The sequence below is a fragment of the Pyxicephalus adspersus genome, chromosome 4 (genome assembly GCF_032062135.1).
Source record: "Pyxicephalus adspersus chromosome 4, UCB_Pads_2.0, whole genome shotgun sequence".
NCBI classification, from domain to species: domain Eukaryota; kingdom Metazoa; phylum Chordata; class Amphibia; order Anura; family Pyxicephalidae; genus Pyxicephalus; species Pyxicephalus adspersus.
The window spans coordinates 1,712,072-1,728,716 of record NC_092861.1 but is presented as its reverse complement, the minus strand read 5'-3'; the positions used below and the strand labels follow the sequence as shown (position 1 = coordinate 1,728,716).

Below are 16,645 nucleotides of genomic sequence, written 5' to 3'. Positions count from 1 at the left end.
TTGTGTGTCGCTGCCTGTAAATTGACCATAAGCAGCACCAAGACAGCGTCCTGGTGAAAAGACCAAAGTGTTGCCAATGTGCTTACCTGTCTCTCCTCCAATATGAATTGTGAACTACTTCAGCTGTAAGTTGCACCTTATTAATACACAGAGTTTAAATAGCGCCAACACAGCGCTGTGCATAGTCATGCCACTAGCTGTGCTTCAAGGGAACTTACAATCTAATGTCCCTACCATAGTCATATGTCATTACCACAATCCAAGGCCAATTAACCTAACTGCATGTTTTTGGGATGTGGGAGGAAACCCACACAAACACAGGGAGAACCTGCAAACTCCATGCAGATAGTGTCCTGGCTGAGATTTTAATCTGGGACCCAGCGCTGCAAAGGCTGGGGTGCTAACCACTGAGCCACCGTGCTGCCCCAAACATTTTCTGGAGGGGCCGGAGGAAGAGTCAGTCGGGGACGTTATGGTGCTCCCTTTCTTGCTTTCCCTTCACAGCCCACCCCAGGTGTCTATAGAGGCAGCACATAGGATGTTGGACAGGAAGTTACATTTATTAATGAGTTTTTCTCATAGGAGGAGGAAATGACATCCTGCAGCATACCATGAGATAGGAATTATTTCCCTGCAATATGAATAACTGGTCTGTGTATTCTTTCACCCCGCAGTACCCTATAAGCTGGTTGATTCCCCCATATAGAACAGGAAGTCATTGCATTGCAGAAATGTAAGTACCAGGGAAATGTTTTACCATCACTCATTGTTTATGGTCAGCTAAGCATTCCTCCCAATGGCCCTGTCATTTATAAAATCTTCCCACAATTCTTGTTTCCATTTTCCTGTTATAAAATTCCATTCCAAAATAAAAAAGTCAGATGTAAATTATAGCAAGAGTGCAGTTTATTAAAAGCAGATACCAAAAAAAAAAATAAAAATGACAATAGATGTGATCTTAAATCGTTAAAATGTTTCCTCCCCTGCCATGAGCGACGAGTGCGATGACCGTGTGGTGTCCGAAGCCGTACCATGCATACGTCCCACAAGGTCTATCTCCTGCCGGCCAGAAGGTACCTAAGTTTTCACTAACAATTCTGCAATTCATGTGCTGTGCGCAATATTATATCCAGCATTCTAGTGCTTTTTGGTCGAGACCATGAGGTCACCAGGGCTTTACTTCTACCTGCAACCAATCAGATTTCAGTTTACCGATAGTAGTGGCTTTTTGCTACCTTTCCTAATTCTGTGATTTTGATAGTTGAATGCAATTAGAAGTGGCAAATATTCCACTTTGTAATAGGAAGAAAGAATTTGGGCTCCTTAGGCTGTGGTGCACAAATTCTGTCACATGCACATAAAATGCTCGGCATGTAAGTTTTCACACATTGGGTTTCTGTGGTAGGAGCTCAGATTCCTAAAGCCTCTCAAACTAAGCCATCCTGTACCCTTAAACCCTTCCTTTAACACCAACCCTTACTGAAATCCATATTCTAACCTCACAGGTAACCCTCACACTGAACTACTCCAAAACTAATCTTCCATGTCAAATAGTGCCAACCATTCTTGTTACCCTCACGTTAGTCCTTCCTGTAAAACAAGTAACTCTTCCTGTAACCCTAAACCTCCTAATAACCATAACAATTCTAGGAACCCTAACCTTACCATGAACCCTAACTCTCTCAGAAAGACTAACACTCCTAATAACCCTAACCCCACTGGTAACCCTAACCCTACCATTAAACCCAAATCTACCAGTAACCCCAACTCCCCCAGAAACACTAACTATCCCAGTAACCCTAATCCACCCAATTACTCTCCCATTGCCACTAACCTCCCTATTACCTCTCCCATTGCTACTAACCCTCCCATTAACCCTTCCATTACCATTAACACTCTCATTCCCACTAACCCTCCCATTATCCTATCACCATTAACTCTTCCATTCCCAATAACCCTCCCATGAATCCTCCCATTCCCACTAACCCTCCCAATAACTCTCCCATAGCCATTCCCAATAACCCTTCCATTAACTCCCCCATTCCCACTAACCATCCCAGTAACAATAACCCTCTCAGTAACCCTAACCCTACCATTAAACTATCCCTAACCCCCTCAGTAATCCTCCAGTTAACACCAACCCTCCCAGTAACCCTAACTCTGCTGTTAAACTAACCCTCCCATTAATCCTAATCCCCACAGTAACCCTAACCCTACCTTTAAACTAACCCTCCCAGTAATGGTAACCCCACTATTTAACTAACCTCAACCCCACCATTAACCCCAACCCTCTCAGTAAACTTAACCCTCACTTTAATCTCGGAGTTCCAAGTGCGTTGTCACAGGATTGTGGCGGGAATTTCAAATTATTTTGTATTGGATTCATAACAAAATAACCTTATTGAATCCCATACAAAGTGTGTTTTTTATTTAAAGCTTATTAATAAATGTATAAAATATTGGATATATTTCGGTGAGTTATGGCTAAGAATTAGGGACCTACAATGTAAAATAAACTTTCATGAAAGACAATGGACCACTTTTAGACATATAATTTCAGATAGATATCACCTGCCCAGGAAGTTAAACCCTCCTTCTAACCCTATGGGGGCTTGACGCAGATCATATTCAGCCCGGATACCCCAACCCTTCCTATAACCCCCACACACTAGGTCTTTCTACTATGTAACCCCCAGTTTGCACTCCAGCACTTTCTAAAAGATACCAACCTCATAATCTACCCCTTGGATATGTTTTTGACTCCAATGACCAACCTTACCGTTCCAGTATTCTCCCCAGAAATTTTAAGCTTCTGTATTGTGACCCATAAACAGCCGGGAGGTTACTGAAAAGTGCCGGGCAGTGCACCCAGCTAAAGGGGCCTGAGGGGAATACTGAGAAAACCCAATCAAATTGTCTTGTAACCATTGTGTGATAGGTGCCCAAGGATCCGAAGCCCAAATCTGAGGGTATCTATAGGAACCGCAGCAGGGGTGGGGGTGAATTCTGGATATATTGCACAGCACATGAAATCAGAAATACGAACATCTTCTCCCTGTCTTTCCAGAGATTTCATGAAAATAATTTCCTAATACCCAACTCGCTGCTGGGCGATCAGCTACAACCAATCACAATGCGTATCTGCCATCAATAACTCGCTTCAACTCATTGCCTAAAGGTACAGCGCTCAAACAAACCAATTATTTCAATGGGAAGTCACTGCCCTGCGATTATACCTGAACTCCAGTGCATGAAACATGCGAGGGAGGTTGGAGGACCTTGCATTAAAAAAATGTCATAAATTCCAAAGCAGAATAATGAAATCAATGAGACTCTTACCTGGTGCTGCCTGCTCTCTGTGTGGAAGCAGTAGTCTTGCTGCAAAGGTCCAACATGCCATAGCTCCCTATACACAGCAGAGAGTATAAACTAATCTGATTGGACAGCTCTGGCTGTGATTTAGTAGTTGGACATCTGCAGAGAGACCACTGCTGATACATCTTACAGAAAATAAATGCTGAGATGCAGTGAAGATGCAGAATAAACTCTATCAGCAGAGAACACAAACAATGTATGGACCTCAGCATGTCACTGGCATTGCTCTGTAGTTTTCCGGAGCCAAAGCAGCCAGGCACTGCTACTTTTACAAGCCAATGGATGCCCTTCCTGGAGGAACAATATTTATGTGCCTGAGGCTCCTGATGATAATGCAAGGTCCTAAAAAGTGACAATTTTCAGTAGCGCATGTGTAACACAAACTCCCCCCCCCCCTTCCTCTTTCTATATACAGAGAGAGAATTCTGTCTTCATTTGGCTGGAGTTCTGCTTTAAAAGCCAAATCTACCCCGAATATACCCTATATAATGGTGAGGATACCCCACAGTGCTCCGTGTCCCTGCCCCGCCTACAAAGCCAAAATGTAATATGCATCCGGACAAAATTCCTTTGTTACCTTCATTGATCATGACAGCTGGAACTGCTTTTAAGATATCTCCCCCCGGTGCCAAAATCTATAAAGTAAGCACGTGATTTAACTACCACGCGAAAAAGCCATTTGACTAATCACCCCCTCCGTGCCGTCCCCCCCTCCCCCTCCTCATTCAGTGCATATCAAGAATTTCTGTAAAAATAGAACTGTGAAAAAAAACAAAAAAGCAAATAAAAATCTCTGTCAAAATACAACTCCGCCTAAACGCTGTCCCCCCGGATTCATAAACCATTCGTGTGGTGGAAGCTGCGTGTTTTCTTGTACAAAAGTATAATATATATATCTTTCTTTTTTATTCTAGATTTCTGTGATTTGGGAAAAAAAAAAAGGAACGGCGAAGCCTCTGAAGATTGTTGTTCTGCCGGCACCAATGCCCGCCCAGTCTGAAGAATCTTCTTTTGGTGATCCAGCAGCGGTGACGATGATGCAGAATGAAAATCCACGTAAAATAGAAATAGTTTAAATTCTTTTTTTTTGTTTTTGTATATATATCTATTTATATATATTTACCTTTTTTATATCTTTTCTGCATTTTGTCCTTTTTTTAGTATTATTCCTCCAAATATAATGAAATATATTGCATCCCACTAACTACATGGGCGGGTTATTATCACAGTAAACTAGAAGAGATTAGTCCGTCCTTGTGGTTTAGTGAGCGGCCCGCGATTGGCTTTCTGTGGCCCCGATAAAAATCATATGTACCCTGAATGTCTACGGTAAAATATCGACGGTCATCAGCGTCGATCCCGTTGGGTCTCCTCGCTCCATATGAGACCATATTTGTCCCTGTAAATCTGTCGGCAGAAATGTTTTTCTTTTAAAAAAGGCAACTTTAGAGATAAAAGGATAGTGTGTGATATGCTGTCACATATTTCTTTTTTTTTAGGGTAAGGAGAAAAAAACAAATCCTCCAGGTTGGTGGCAACAGTCTGCTTGGTGGGCGTCTAGGCCACTTGAACGTACGTTGGCGTATCAAGAATTCTCTACCACTTGGTGGGGCAGAGTGACCGATGAGCCGTTGATGAAGGAGCCTTGTTTGTCTCTTCCTTTTAGGAAAAACGTGAGTAGCTCTCCTTTACCTTTCACGTAAATGGGACCCCTCCTTACGAAGCGGAAACCGTATTCCTTGAGGATGTCGTGTGTTTCCTCTACGACCTGTGAAAGGAAACACGTTAGAACATGATTTACATTGGGCCTGTTTATTAAAGCAAAGCAACAGTGAATCTGGTCCAGGATAAAAATCTATTCCAGGTTTGCTGGATCACTCAGATTCTCCTATGATAGTCTATGCAATGGAAGCTGGATTAAGCACTAGACCGTGGGCCTGATTTAATATTAAAGCGCTCAGTCTAGGAGCCCTTTAATAAATCAGGCCCATTGTCTAGTGCAGGGGTCGGCAAACTTTTATGGCCGCTAGGCAATTTCAGGGGTGGGCGGGAGTCCCACCCTAATGACTCCACTCACCACCAGGGAACGCCCCCTGAAGTGCAGTCCCTCTCCTCCATATGCATTGCGGAGAAGAGGGATTTCCCTTCAGAGAGCGTTCCCTATTTACCACAGCGGCGCAACGCCGGCTGGGATAAATATGGGAGCCTCAGCAAGGAGGCGGCACTGGAGCTCCGGCAGTTTGGGAGGCCTGGGTTGCCGGCCGGCATTAGGTCGGATCGGCCAGGGGGTGTTAGGCCGGAACAAACTACCGGCTAGGCCGTATCTGACCTAAAGGCCGGAGTTTGCCGACCCCTGGTCTAGTACTTAATCCAGCTTGAACTATACAAGGTGTCCCAAAAGTCACTACACACTTCCTTTTTTCTGTGTTGTTCCTGGTATCATTGGGAGAGACTTGAGCCCATCAGCATATGACAACTTAAGCTTTGCAGTTTTTGTAAGCGTGTCAACCCTCACGTGGAGGCGTACAACCAGTCACGTGGAGGCGTACAACCAGTGACGTGGAGGCATACAACCAGTCAGGTGGAGGCGTACAACTAGTCACGTGGAGATGTACAGCCAGTCACGTGGAGGCGTACAGCCAGTCACGTGGAGGCGTACAGCCAGTCACGTGGAGGCGTACAGCCAGTCACGTGGAGGCGTACAGCCAGTCACGTGGAGGCGTATAACCAGTCACGTGGAGGTGTACAACTAGTCAGGTGGAGGTGTACAACCAGTCATGTGGTGGTGTACAACTAGTCTTCAAGGCGTTTTAACGTGATGGCAAGCCTAGCAAGTAAAACTACAACAACTCCTTTGTTAATACTAAAAATATGAATAAACTCAGTTTCTGGTGTAGTTTTTGGAATTCATTAAAGTGTATAGTGACCTTTGGGACACCCTGTATACAGAAAGGGTCCGCCCATACCTGTATATTTCCCATGACACCAGTGGACTCCATTCTGCTGGCCACGTTCACTGTATTCCCCCAAATGTCGTAATGTGGCTTGCGAGCTCCGATCACACCGGCCAAGACTCCTCCTTTGTTCAGTCCTGTGGCAAGAAAGATTTGGGTTTCTGTCACATGCAAACAATGCTTTCACCCCAGCACCGCACAAACCACAATTTACCATCTATGCAGCTCCCGTGCTACAATTTGGTGTCAGTGCAAAGCCAAAGCAAGTCTATAGGTGCAATGGATGCACAGAATCCCTTCAACTCGTTCTCCCTACAGCCCTCGCCACCATTTTTCTCTCATCCCTTTACCATTTTAATCCTTTCTGTATTTTACCCAATTATATTAACATAAGGGTGACCCCACCACCACCATCCTCTCCATTGCTCACATATGTTAACCCAAGTAGCTTTCTCCCTCCACATCACAGGACCAGGTCTGGTCTCCATTTCTCTTAAAAGACACAAAGAAATCTTGATCCTATAACCCGTGGATAATTATAAATATAGAAATATCCACATGGAGCTTTGTAACAATCTAATATTGCCACTAGATGGCGACAGTTCACAAAAAAGAAAACGCAACTCCGGGGCAGTGTTGGGAAAGTGGTAAAACCCTGATTTAAGGTCTCGGGTGTGAAGAATGGCATTATTTATACACAAATAATCAATATTTTAATATCTCTTTATTTTTAAAAAGTTGTGATTGTTATTTTTCAAAGAAAATTTCACGTAGGTGAGGTGACTTCCCTTGAGTTCTTAATTTCCTTGCACGTTTGAATTTTCTTTGCAAGAAAATTTTCACCTTGTTACACAATTCACACATATAAGTTATGATTTACCTTAAGGGTGAATATGATGAACTCATTCAATAAATTCACCCCATTGGAAGCAGCTTTTCTCAAACTTTTGTACCCCTGTGGAACCCCTCAAATAATATTCAGGCCTCGGGGTACCCTCACTAAAATAAATTATTTGGAAATTATCCCTTTACATCAATGTAAAGAATGTCCCTCTCACCGTTCTGGCCCAAAATCAATCCCTATAGACAGGTAAAAGGATCCTTGGGGTCATTCTTGTGGAATAAGCCTCCAAACTTTTCAGGCTCTTGGCAATCTCTGGAGGAACCCAGGCTGAGAATGGCTTTTCAAGATTCAGGACAAAACTACTATTCTGTCCCATTCATCACAGGAAATATCGATCATGACAATTATTATTATCCAGTATTTATATAGTGCTGACATATTACGCAGCGCTGTACAAAGTCCATCCTCATGTGACTAGCTGTCCCTCAAAGGAGCTCACAAACTAATGTCCCTACCATAGTCATATGTCATTAATGTAGTCTAAGGACGATTTGAGGGGAAGCCAATTACCCTAACCGCATGTTTTTGGGATGTGAGCGGAAACACGAGTACCCGAAGGAAACCCACACAAACACAGGGAGAACATACAAACTCCATGCAGATAGTGTCCTGGCCGGGATTCTGACCTGGGACCCAGCGCTGCAAAGGCCGGAGTGCTAACCACTGAGCCACAGTGCTGCTTCTTTTTTTTATCAATGTAGAAACTTTGCAATTTATTGATTGATTAATTTATATTTCATATCTGAATAACGTCCCTTTTATGTTTACAGGCTGGTTGTGGAAATCAGGAAGTGACAGTCGGTTTGTGAATCCAAAATGGTGGTACAGTTGAAAAAAATTCTGCAAAGTCTTCAGGTACAAGGTAGACCTTGGTAAATGTTTTATATCGTAGCAGGATTTGGAGCTACTGTAGATCCAGAAATATGGGCAGTTAAGGTCATGATTCCAGTTTAGCCCACCAACTTCCACCTCCAGAGCTCTCCTATTGGTCAACTTTAAGAATCAATGGGGGCCAAGCTCTGCTGATATAGGAAAGAGATCTGCACATAAGCTGGCTATGTCTGAATGCGCTGATCATTCAGTTTGCATGCAGTGTATGCGCTCCGCTACGAACCCACATTTGTATCTCAGGTACTCACCTATACGCAGCATGAAGTTGTTGAATGACTGGTAATTTATATTCATCAATGTCACCTTCATAGCCAGAGCGAAGTCTGCCAGGTCTGCTAGGTGCTGCCAGCGCTCCTTATCGGAGATTTCCTCCTTCTACAAAAGTAAAGAGAATGAAAGTGTCATTTGTGTAACTCCCAATCTCAAAATATCAAGATCACAGTCACTGGGGTTTATTGTATTTCTTGTGGATGTGTCACTGCGTCACCTGTCCGCTGTACAATAAATAGGGGATGCAAATGACAGACAGATACAGACCGTGACACAGGAGAGGGAGAGGACCCTGCCCCGAAGAGCTTACAATCTAGGAGGTGGGGAAGTATCACACAATAGGAGGGGGATATGGAATGGTGGGAAGTAGTGAGGAGACAGAGGATGGGTAGGTTAGGGTGAAGCGTTGGGTTTTGAGGGATCTTTTAAATGAGCAGAAAGTAGGAGCAAGCCGAATAGGACGAGGAGACCATTCCAGAGAGTGGGGGCAGCTACAGAAATGTGTCAGGGGGAGATTTGGAATGTGAGGGGGGATGATGATGAGTTCGGTTTTATCCAGGTTGAGTTTCAGGAATGGGTCAGACATCCATGATGAGATGGCTGTCAGGCAGCATGAGACCTTATCCAGGACTGAGGGAGACAGGTCAGGGGGGGACAGATAGATTTGAGAGTGACCCCTGATTGGCTTGTTTTTGAAAATACTCCTGGCCTGACTTCAAAATTTCTGTGACAAGTATCAACAAGGAAAGTCAGAATTACTTGTAATACAGAACCAAAGGACATCATTTAGACCACTTAGAATCCCATAAGCAATGGCACCTTTCATATTTTAATTTTTGTTGCTGAACCAAAATCCATTGTAAAGTCCTTTTTTTGCAATATTTAAACATTGATAGTATTGTGCAGGTGAGGTTAGGGAGACTTCAGATCCCTCTTTTCCCTAATAGATTGTGTACACCCCGTGCTACAGTATGTAATACCAAAAAGGGGAGTGGTATCATAATATTAGGATGTGGGTAATATCCTAATATATTCTATATGAGTACAGTCATTACTGTTGTCTCCCAGGACTGTCCCTGCTGTTATCTGACGGCTGTGAACCTGGAGGTGCTCAGAGAAAAACGCTTCCAGGTTCACCGCATGGAAGAAAGATTGGACATCAAATGATAATTTTCACATGTTCTTTGCAGTCTCCATCTTCCAGGAGAAGCAGGAGAGCCCAAAAGCTGCAACAGGGGTGCCACTTCCGATGCCCTACAGATGCTCCACAGTGTTCTCCCCGGGCCCTTTTAGCGGGGCGCACCACCCGGCACTTTTCAGCAACCACCCAGCTGTTTTTAGATGGTTACTGAAGAGTTGGGTCACAATACAGGGGCTGTCACCCACCTAAAATTTCTTCCCACCCAGATTAAAACATTTCTGGGGAGAAAACTGCCCATAAAAATGATCAGATGGCTTTACAGCCACCCATATCACTTCTACTTGATAGCCCTCAGCCTGGTAATAAAGTTTATGCCATGGTAGAGAAAAAAGTTAGAGAACCTTTCCCAGGAGAAGGCTCCCATTGCAGATTTTTCTAATACTTTCTGAATCATTAGGTTTGCATATCAGGAACATTTAAAATTAAAGTTAGAAGTCAGGAAAGCTGCAGCTCCCTAAATCACCTGTTGATGGCACTGTGGTTCAACACCCTTGAATGTAATTCCACTGGCAAACAGCAGGTGGCTTGCTGCTGGTTTAGCAGCACCTGGGGTCTATATATTCTACCTTCCCATTGAAACTGTATCCTTAATAGAATAACAGCAACCTATATACAGATCTATACAATGGACAAGAATATAGGGAGCTGAAGTCACAGGCAAAGTGGCAGGAGAACCATGTATGAGGATACAGATCCAATGCTAAGACATCCATTTTTTTTTTTTTTGGACCAACCTTAATGGTGTTATTGAACCCATTAGAATTCGGGTCCGGAGTGACTCCAGAAGCAGCCATGTAAGTGCTACCAATGGTCTTGATCTTCGTTATACAGCGAAACTGCGGCTCATCCAACAGCTAGAAACAAAAAGATTTCAGAATAAGCTCTGCATTCACAATGAGTGAATCATTAACTAGAAAATAGGGGGATCCTACCGCATCGAAATCTGAGATGATCTCATTGAGGAACCTCAGACATTCAATGCCGCCATTGTTGATGCTCTCCTCAGTGTAGAAGTCAGAGAAGTTTGGTATGGAAGCGAACATCACTCCGATCTCATCGTACGATTGGCTGTACAATTCCTGGAAGATGAAAGACGTGAGTGAAAGTTTATACGCTGGGTCCTAAACTGGGTGAAGGCTGGGGAACTAGTAAGGAGATGGAATTATTAAACTGTTATTTTCTTTTACCTTTTAGGTTTCAGCTCCTGTTAAGATCACACAAGCCGCACTTCTGATTTTACAGTAATGGGGAATGTGGCTGTGTAAGTTAGAAAATGACATTTGTTCTCCAGCTTTGTTTTCATAAAATCTGTCCTCTAGGCTTCCCTTCCCTTTATTAAATCCACTATCCAGCCTATATATTCTGCCCTATGGCCTCCCATTTATTACATTTGCCTTCAGCCTTTTTTTCCCTAAATCTGCCCTCCAGCCTCCCCTTCACTTGTACCGGTTCCTCTCCTGGACTGAGAGCTCACAATGTGCATTTAGAAGCTGCAGCAAATCCGATAGAACCTATACCATTTCCTAGCTGGAGGACGTCAAGCATCATCTAGCCCTATCATTCCCAGACTGACTCTTCCTGCCCCTCCAGAACATGCACAGTGCTCAGTGGTTAGCACTCCGGCCTTTGCAGCGCTGGGTCCCAGGTTCGAATCTCTACCAGGGCATTATATGCATGGAGTTTGCAGGTTCTCCCCGTGTTGGCGTAGTTTTTCTCCCACATTCTAAAAGCGCAGTTGGGTTAATTGGCTTCTCCCAAAATTGACCAAAGACTGTATTAATGACATATGACTATGGTAGGGACATTAGATTGTGAGCTCCTTTGAGGGACAGCTAGTGACATGACTACGGTATGTACAGCGCTGCGTAATATGTCGGTGCTATATAAATAAAAAATAATAGGAGGGGCTACATTGGCATACAGCTGGTATGGACGTAAATGGGCAGTATTAAACCCAGAAATGTTTTCAAGCTGGCTGGGAAGAAATTGTAGGTGGGTGGTGGCCCCTTTATTATGATTAATGTGTGATTACTGAAAAGAGCCGGGTGGTGCGCCCAGCTAAAAGGTGCCGGGGAGAACACTGATGGGATTGGACTAAGTATTACAGAATATTCTCATTGGTCTCCACACAGATCAGTAAAGCGGCCTCGTTATGGTCAGAAGCTTTGGATGAAGCCAGAAAGTGAAGCAAAGAGAAGCCCCTTTGCTGAAACAGGAAAGAGGTGAGTGTGACAACTCTTCCACATTGTATCCTCAACGGAAAAAAAAGGTTTTAGATACCCTTTACTATACATTTCTGAGCTCCAAGTGAATCAGTGCTTCATTCACGCCACAGATTCACAAGATTACCTGCCCCCTTCTTTTATCTATTGACACCAAACTCCCCTTTATTACCTCTCAGCCCCAATGGAGCCAAGAAGGAAAGTCCCAGGCGTCAGGTTACCCTAGTTGGAGCTTACACAGGACTAAAGAACTCCAACACATTTATGGGAACCCCCAGTGCTGCATTATGAGAGGGCAGAGTCACATGTTTTGGGGTATTTTAAATCCCTCCAGGTAACAAAGCAGTAGAAGGAGGCAAGGTAAGTATTTGTAGCAAGGTGTGTGGCCACGTTGTTCTCCCATATTTATACCTTCATATAAGGCCTATCATTCTTCTCTCACCTCGTCCCTCTTCTTGGAGCCCAGGAAGTGTCGGGCTACGTGTTCGGGCAGCATGTTAGTAACCAGAGCTTCGTTCCAGCGCCTCATATCATACACCTTCTCCTTCTGCTCATGGACATCGATCTTCCACAAGAACAATGTCCTGGCCAACTTCTCCACCTATAGAAACCAAGCACAAATGTTAACTTCAAGTAGACATTGACATGATTTATATAGCGCCAACATATTACACAGCACTGTACATTAAATGGGGGTTACAAGTGACACAGGAGGAGGAGAGGACCCTGCCCAGAAGAGCTTACAATCTAGGAGGTGGGGGAAGTAGCACACAATGAGGGTGAGGATGAAGCGTTGGGTTTTAAGGGCCCTTTTAAATGAGCAGAAAGTAAGAGCAAGCTAAATAGGATGAGAAAGCCCATTCCAGAGAGATCTTGTGATGTACTTTTGTATCTTGAATTCCTAAAAACTTAACAGTGCTCTTCTTGTACTTAGGTTCTCCAGTTCTTTAGCCGTTCAGCTTTATATCCACAGTGTGGATTCATCTAAGGCACTGATGCCTCTTATTGCAACTCTAACCAGATTTGGGGTAAGATTTAGTGATGTCACTATTGTTCTGATCACTTGCCAGGGGAGGAAGCTGTACCTGAGGTCCTGCAATGCAAGGATCTCCCTGCGTCACCTCTCCTAATGCTTCTTTTCTATTCTCCAGCAGATATCAGATCACCAGGTATAATGGAAGCAGCTCTAACATGAGGAAGCAAAGCCCTGCTTCTGTACAAAAAAGACCCCACATAGACATGCAAGGCATTATAAGTAACATTATTAGGAATGGGTCCACTGCGAGGATCCTCCAAGTGATACCAATAACTAGTTCTTTGCCCAAATTGCTCTACTTCCAAAGCACAGGTCCTTTTATAAGTCAGCTGCATGTGGCCTGGCCCCCGAATTGAGCTTCCACTGAAAACTGATATGCACTTACATGGCGGGCGAAGTAGTAGAAGCTGAGCATCATGATGAAGATCATTGCTGTCATGGAATATTTGGAAGGAACCAGGTTTGCTCTGTGCAAGGAGACCAAAAAACACGTAAGACTTCCACAGACCACATTGTTTGGTAAACAAAGCATCAAATAATGTATATCAATAAGGGGAAGAGGGTGTATATGGCAGGGGTGGCCTTGTGCAAATTTCAAAAAAGATGCCCCCCTCCCCCACAATCTACAACTATGGAAAAACCACAGCAGACTGATGAATGGGAAATACCACTGTTCACTCCTATGGAGGCGAGCACAGCGGGGTGCTACTTGTACATCCTTCCCCTAAACTTCTCCATTGAACAGAACAGCAAGGTGTGTACCGAGCTCATTCATTCATCTGTTACTGGAAACAATCACGAAAGATCATTTCTTGTGACAATCCTCTAATATCCATTGGAGATCTATACAAGGCTTTAGCCTCAAACTAGCTTTCTAATCCTCTACCTAACCCATTATTCTAAGACTAAACCTTAACCTAACTCTTTAATCCAACATTTCACTCTATAATTACCTCTTTATGTAATACTTAACCTCCACATAACCTCCTAATCCAACACCTAATAGCAATCTAACCCATTTACCTTGTCCTAAACCTCAATTTTCTCTTTTATTTAGAACTCCACCTTATCCTAAATATCAATTTCTCTTTATCTAACCCTAAACCTCATTCTTGCCCCATATTGGAAGACCAAAGAATAACTCATTATATTTATCAGCCTCTAAACCTTATTCTCACCCCTTCATCTAACCCTAAACCTCACCCCTTAATGTTTACCCCAAACTTGAAGCTGATTCTCAATCTATACTTTGTATCAAATCCTAAAACTCAACCCAACCTCTTCATCTAAGCCTCAAATTTCCAACACGTTTCTCTAAACCGTAACCTTAACCTCGTTATCTAACACTTAACTCAACCCGACCCCTTCACCAAACCTGAACTCAACCTTTTTATCTAAGCCTTAAACATAAAGCTATTATATTCATCTCAACCATAATCCAACCCCCAATTTTATCACTCATCTAACTCTTTCATCTAAACCTCAACCCAACCTCTTTATCTTTACCCCAACCTAATCAGAGAAGCAGAACCTCAACCTATACTTTGCATCAAACCCAAAACTCAACCCAACCTCTTCATCTAAGCCGCAAATTTCCAACACGTTCCTCTAAACCGTAACCTTACCCTCGTTATCTAACACTTAACTCAACCCAACCCATTCACCAAACCTGAACTCAACATTTTCATATAGGCTTTAAACATAAAGCTATTATATTCATCTCAACCATAATCCAACCCCCAATTTTATCACTCATCTAAACCTCAACCCAACCTCTTTATCTTTACCCCAACCTAATCATAGAAGCTGAACCTCAACCTATACTTTGCATCTAACACTTAACTCAACCCAACCTCTTCATCTAAGCCTCAAATTTCCAACACGTTCCTCTAAACCATAACCTTACCCTCGTTATCTAACACTTAACTCAACCCAAGCCCTTCATCAATTTTACTTTTCACTAAACCCTAACCCAAATCTAACCTTTTCTTCTAAACCTAACCCTCAGCCCATTCTTTTTACTCCAACTCAACCCTTGAAGCTGACCCTCAACCTATACTTTGCATCAAAGCCTAAACGCAACCAAACTTCTTCATCAAGCCCCAAGATCTTCACCAAACTTAACCCAACCACTTCATCTAAACCTTAGATTTTAATCCAACACATTAATTATAATCATAACCTAACGCTTGTTATCTAACACTCAACCCGACCTCTTCATCAAACCCAGAAATCTCAATTTTACCCTTTGCCAAACCCTTACCCTCAACCCAACTCCTTGATCGAACTTTTTACCCCTTCAAGCTAACACTAAACCTAAACCATTACTCTCCATCAAACCCTAAGCCCCATTTAATCCCTAAAGTTTAGGATCAGCTATAATGGGGTTGAGAAAATCATACACTGGTACCAGTGAAGGTGGATTTGTGTCACCGGATTCTTCTTCACATTCCAATAGAACAAGATTGGCATTCCATTTTCTATTGAGCGTGTTCCCAATCTTCCCTCCTTATCCCAGCATCGCCTGACCACATGGCCCTGAGACTTTTTATATGGCCAGGGAATGCACAAACCCTACTGATAATAAACCCAGCGGGTCTTACACGTAGCCGTTGAAACGTTTTCTATCGTAGTCATCGAAAATCTGCTTCCAGGCGTAAATGTTCACCACGCCCACTGCCACAGTGATCATCAGCATGAGCGTCAGCTTGACCATATGGCTGACCTGCACCAGCATGATAGTGGCGATGAGGGCCAAGACCGCGATGTAGGTGTAGTATTTGGGGTTCTCCACACAACCCCAGGCGTCCATGGTCGGCGAGGTGGCATTGTAAGAGGTGGAGTAGTACTGAAGGCAGCTGAGCTGTGGGGGGCAAATGAGAAAATGTCACCAATCAGAGACTATTATTGATCACACTATGGGAAAACTGGTGAAGACAAAATCTGATTGGTCATTGGGTCTGTCAATCAAAGCCCAGAGCATGCAAGCAATGGATTGTTCTCTGCAACTGAGGCAAGCTGGGGCATTGGGTTATACAAATAGTGGCCTGCTTATGTGGTCAGTGGCTCTTGCCACCCCTTTTCTGTCTTCTGCAACATTGAACCCATCTCAGCACGGAGCCAATTGGCAGAGGATGGGCTGGGATCAGTGACCACATGACTTGGCTGCTATTTGCACCCTGATGTTATTGGCTATCTGGGAGATCTCCAGAGACTTGCAGGGCAAAGTAATGCCCTCATAGCATTGTCTCTAATATCACACTCTCTATATCATTGCATTGTCTCTAATATCACACTCTCTCTACCATGGCATTGTCTCTAATATCACACTCTCTATAGCATGGCATTGTCTCTAATATCACACTCTCTATATCATGGCAGTGTCACCCCCTCAGAATTTCATTTCACCAATAATGAAAACCTTTGGATGTTGAGCAGGTGGAATGTTCCTGAGATCTCAGATGAGAGTGCCCCCCCCCCCCATAGAGACGTATAGAGAATTTCCCATACATGGAGGCGCTGATACAGCTAGAGAACAGCTTATGCTGCGGAATGCCAGGAGGGTGGCAGAGACATTCCTCAGGGGGTGTCCCCATTTTATTTTGGGCTGAAAACCCTTTTAATTAACGGCTACCATCCTCTTGTATGGGCGATGACAACGAGGAGTCTTTAAAGGAGAACTCCAACTGTCAAAAAGTCATCTGACCTGGCTGATGTGATTGGCCCTTTTCCTTTGGTGTCAGAAGTCAGCCGTTTTATATTCCACCACCGTAGCTCGCTTGTAATGGCTGT

At 43.6% G+C, this 16,645-nt stretch overlaps 1 protein-coding gene across 1 annotated transcript; it reads right to left on the bottom strand.

Annotated features, from left to right (window-relative positions):
* Positions 1-4,098: 4,098 nt before the first annotated feature.
* On the bottom strand, positions 4,099-15,710 carry ADCY3 (adenylate cyclase 3; the record flags this gene model as incomplete). Its single annotated transcript, XM_072407210.1, is given in 8 exon segments — positions 4,099-5,143; positions 6,342-6,466; positions 8,373-8,499; positions 10,330-10,449; positions 10,528-10,674; positions 12,260-12,418; positions 13,239-13,320; positions 15,457-15,710. Coding segments are annotated over 8 exon segments (1,197 nt in total), but the record flags the coding sequence as incomplete, so codon positions are not given.
* Positions 15,711-16,645: the final 935 nt, after the last annotated feature.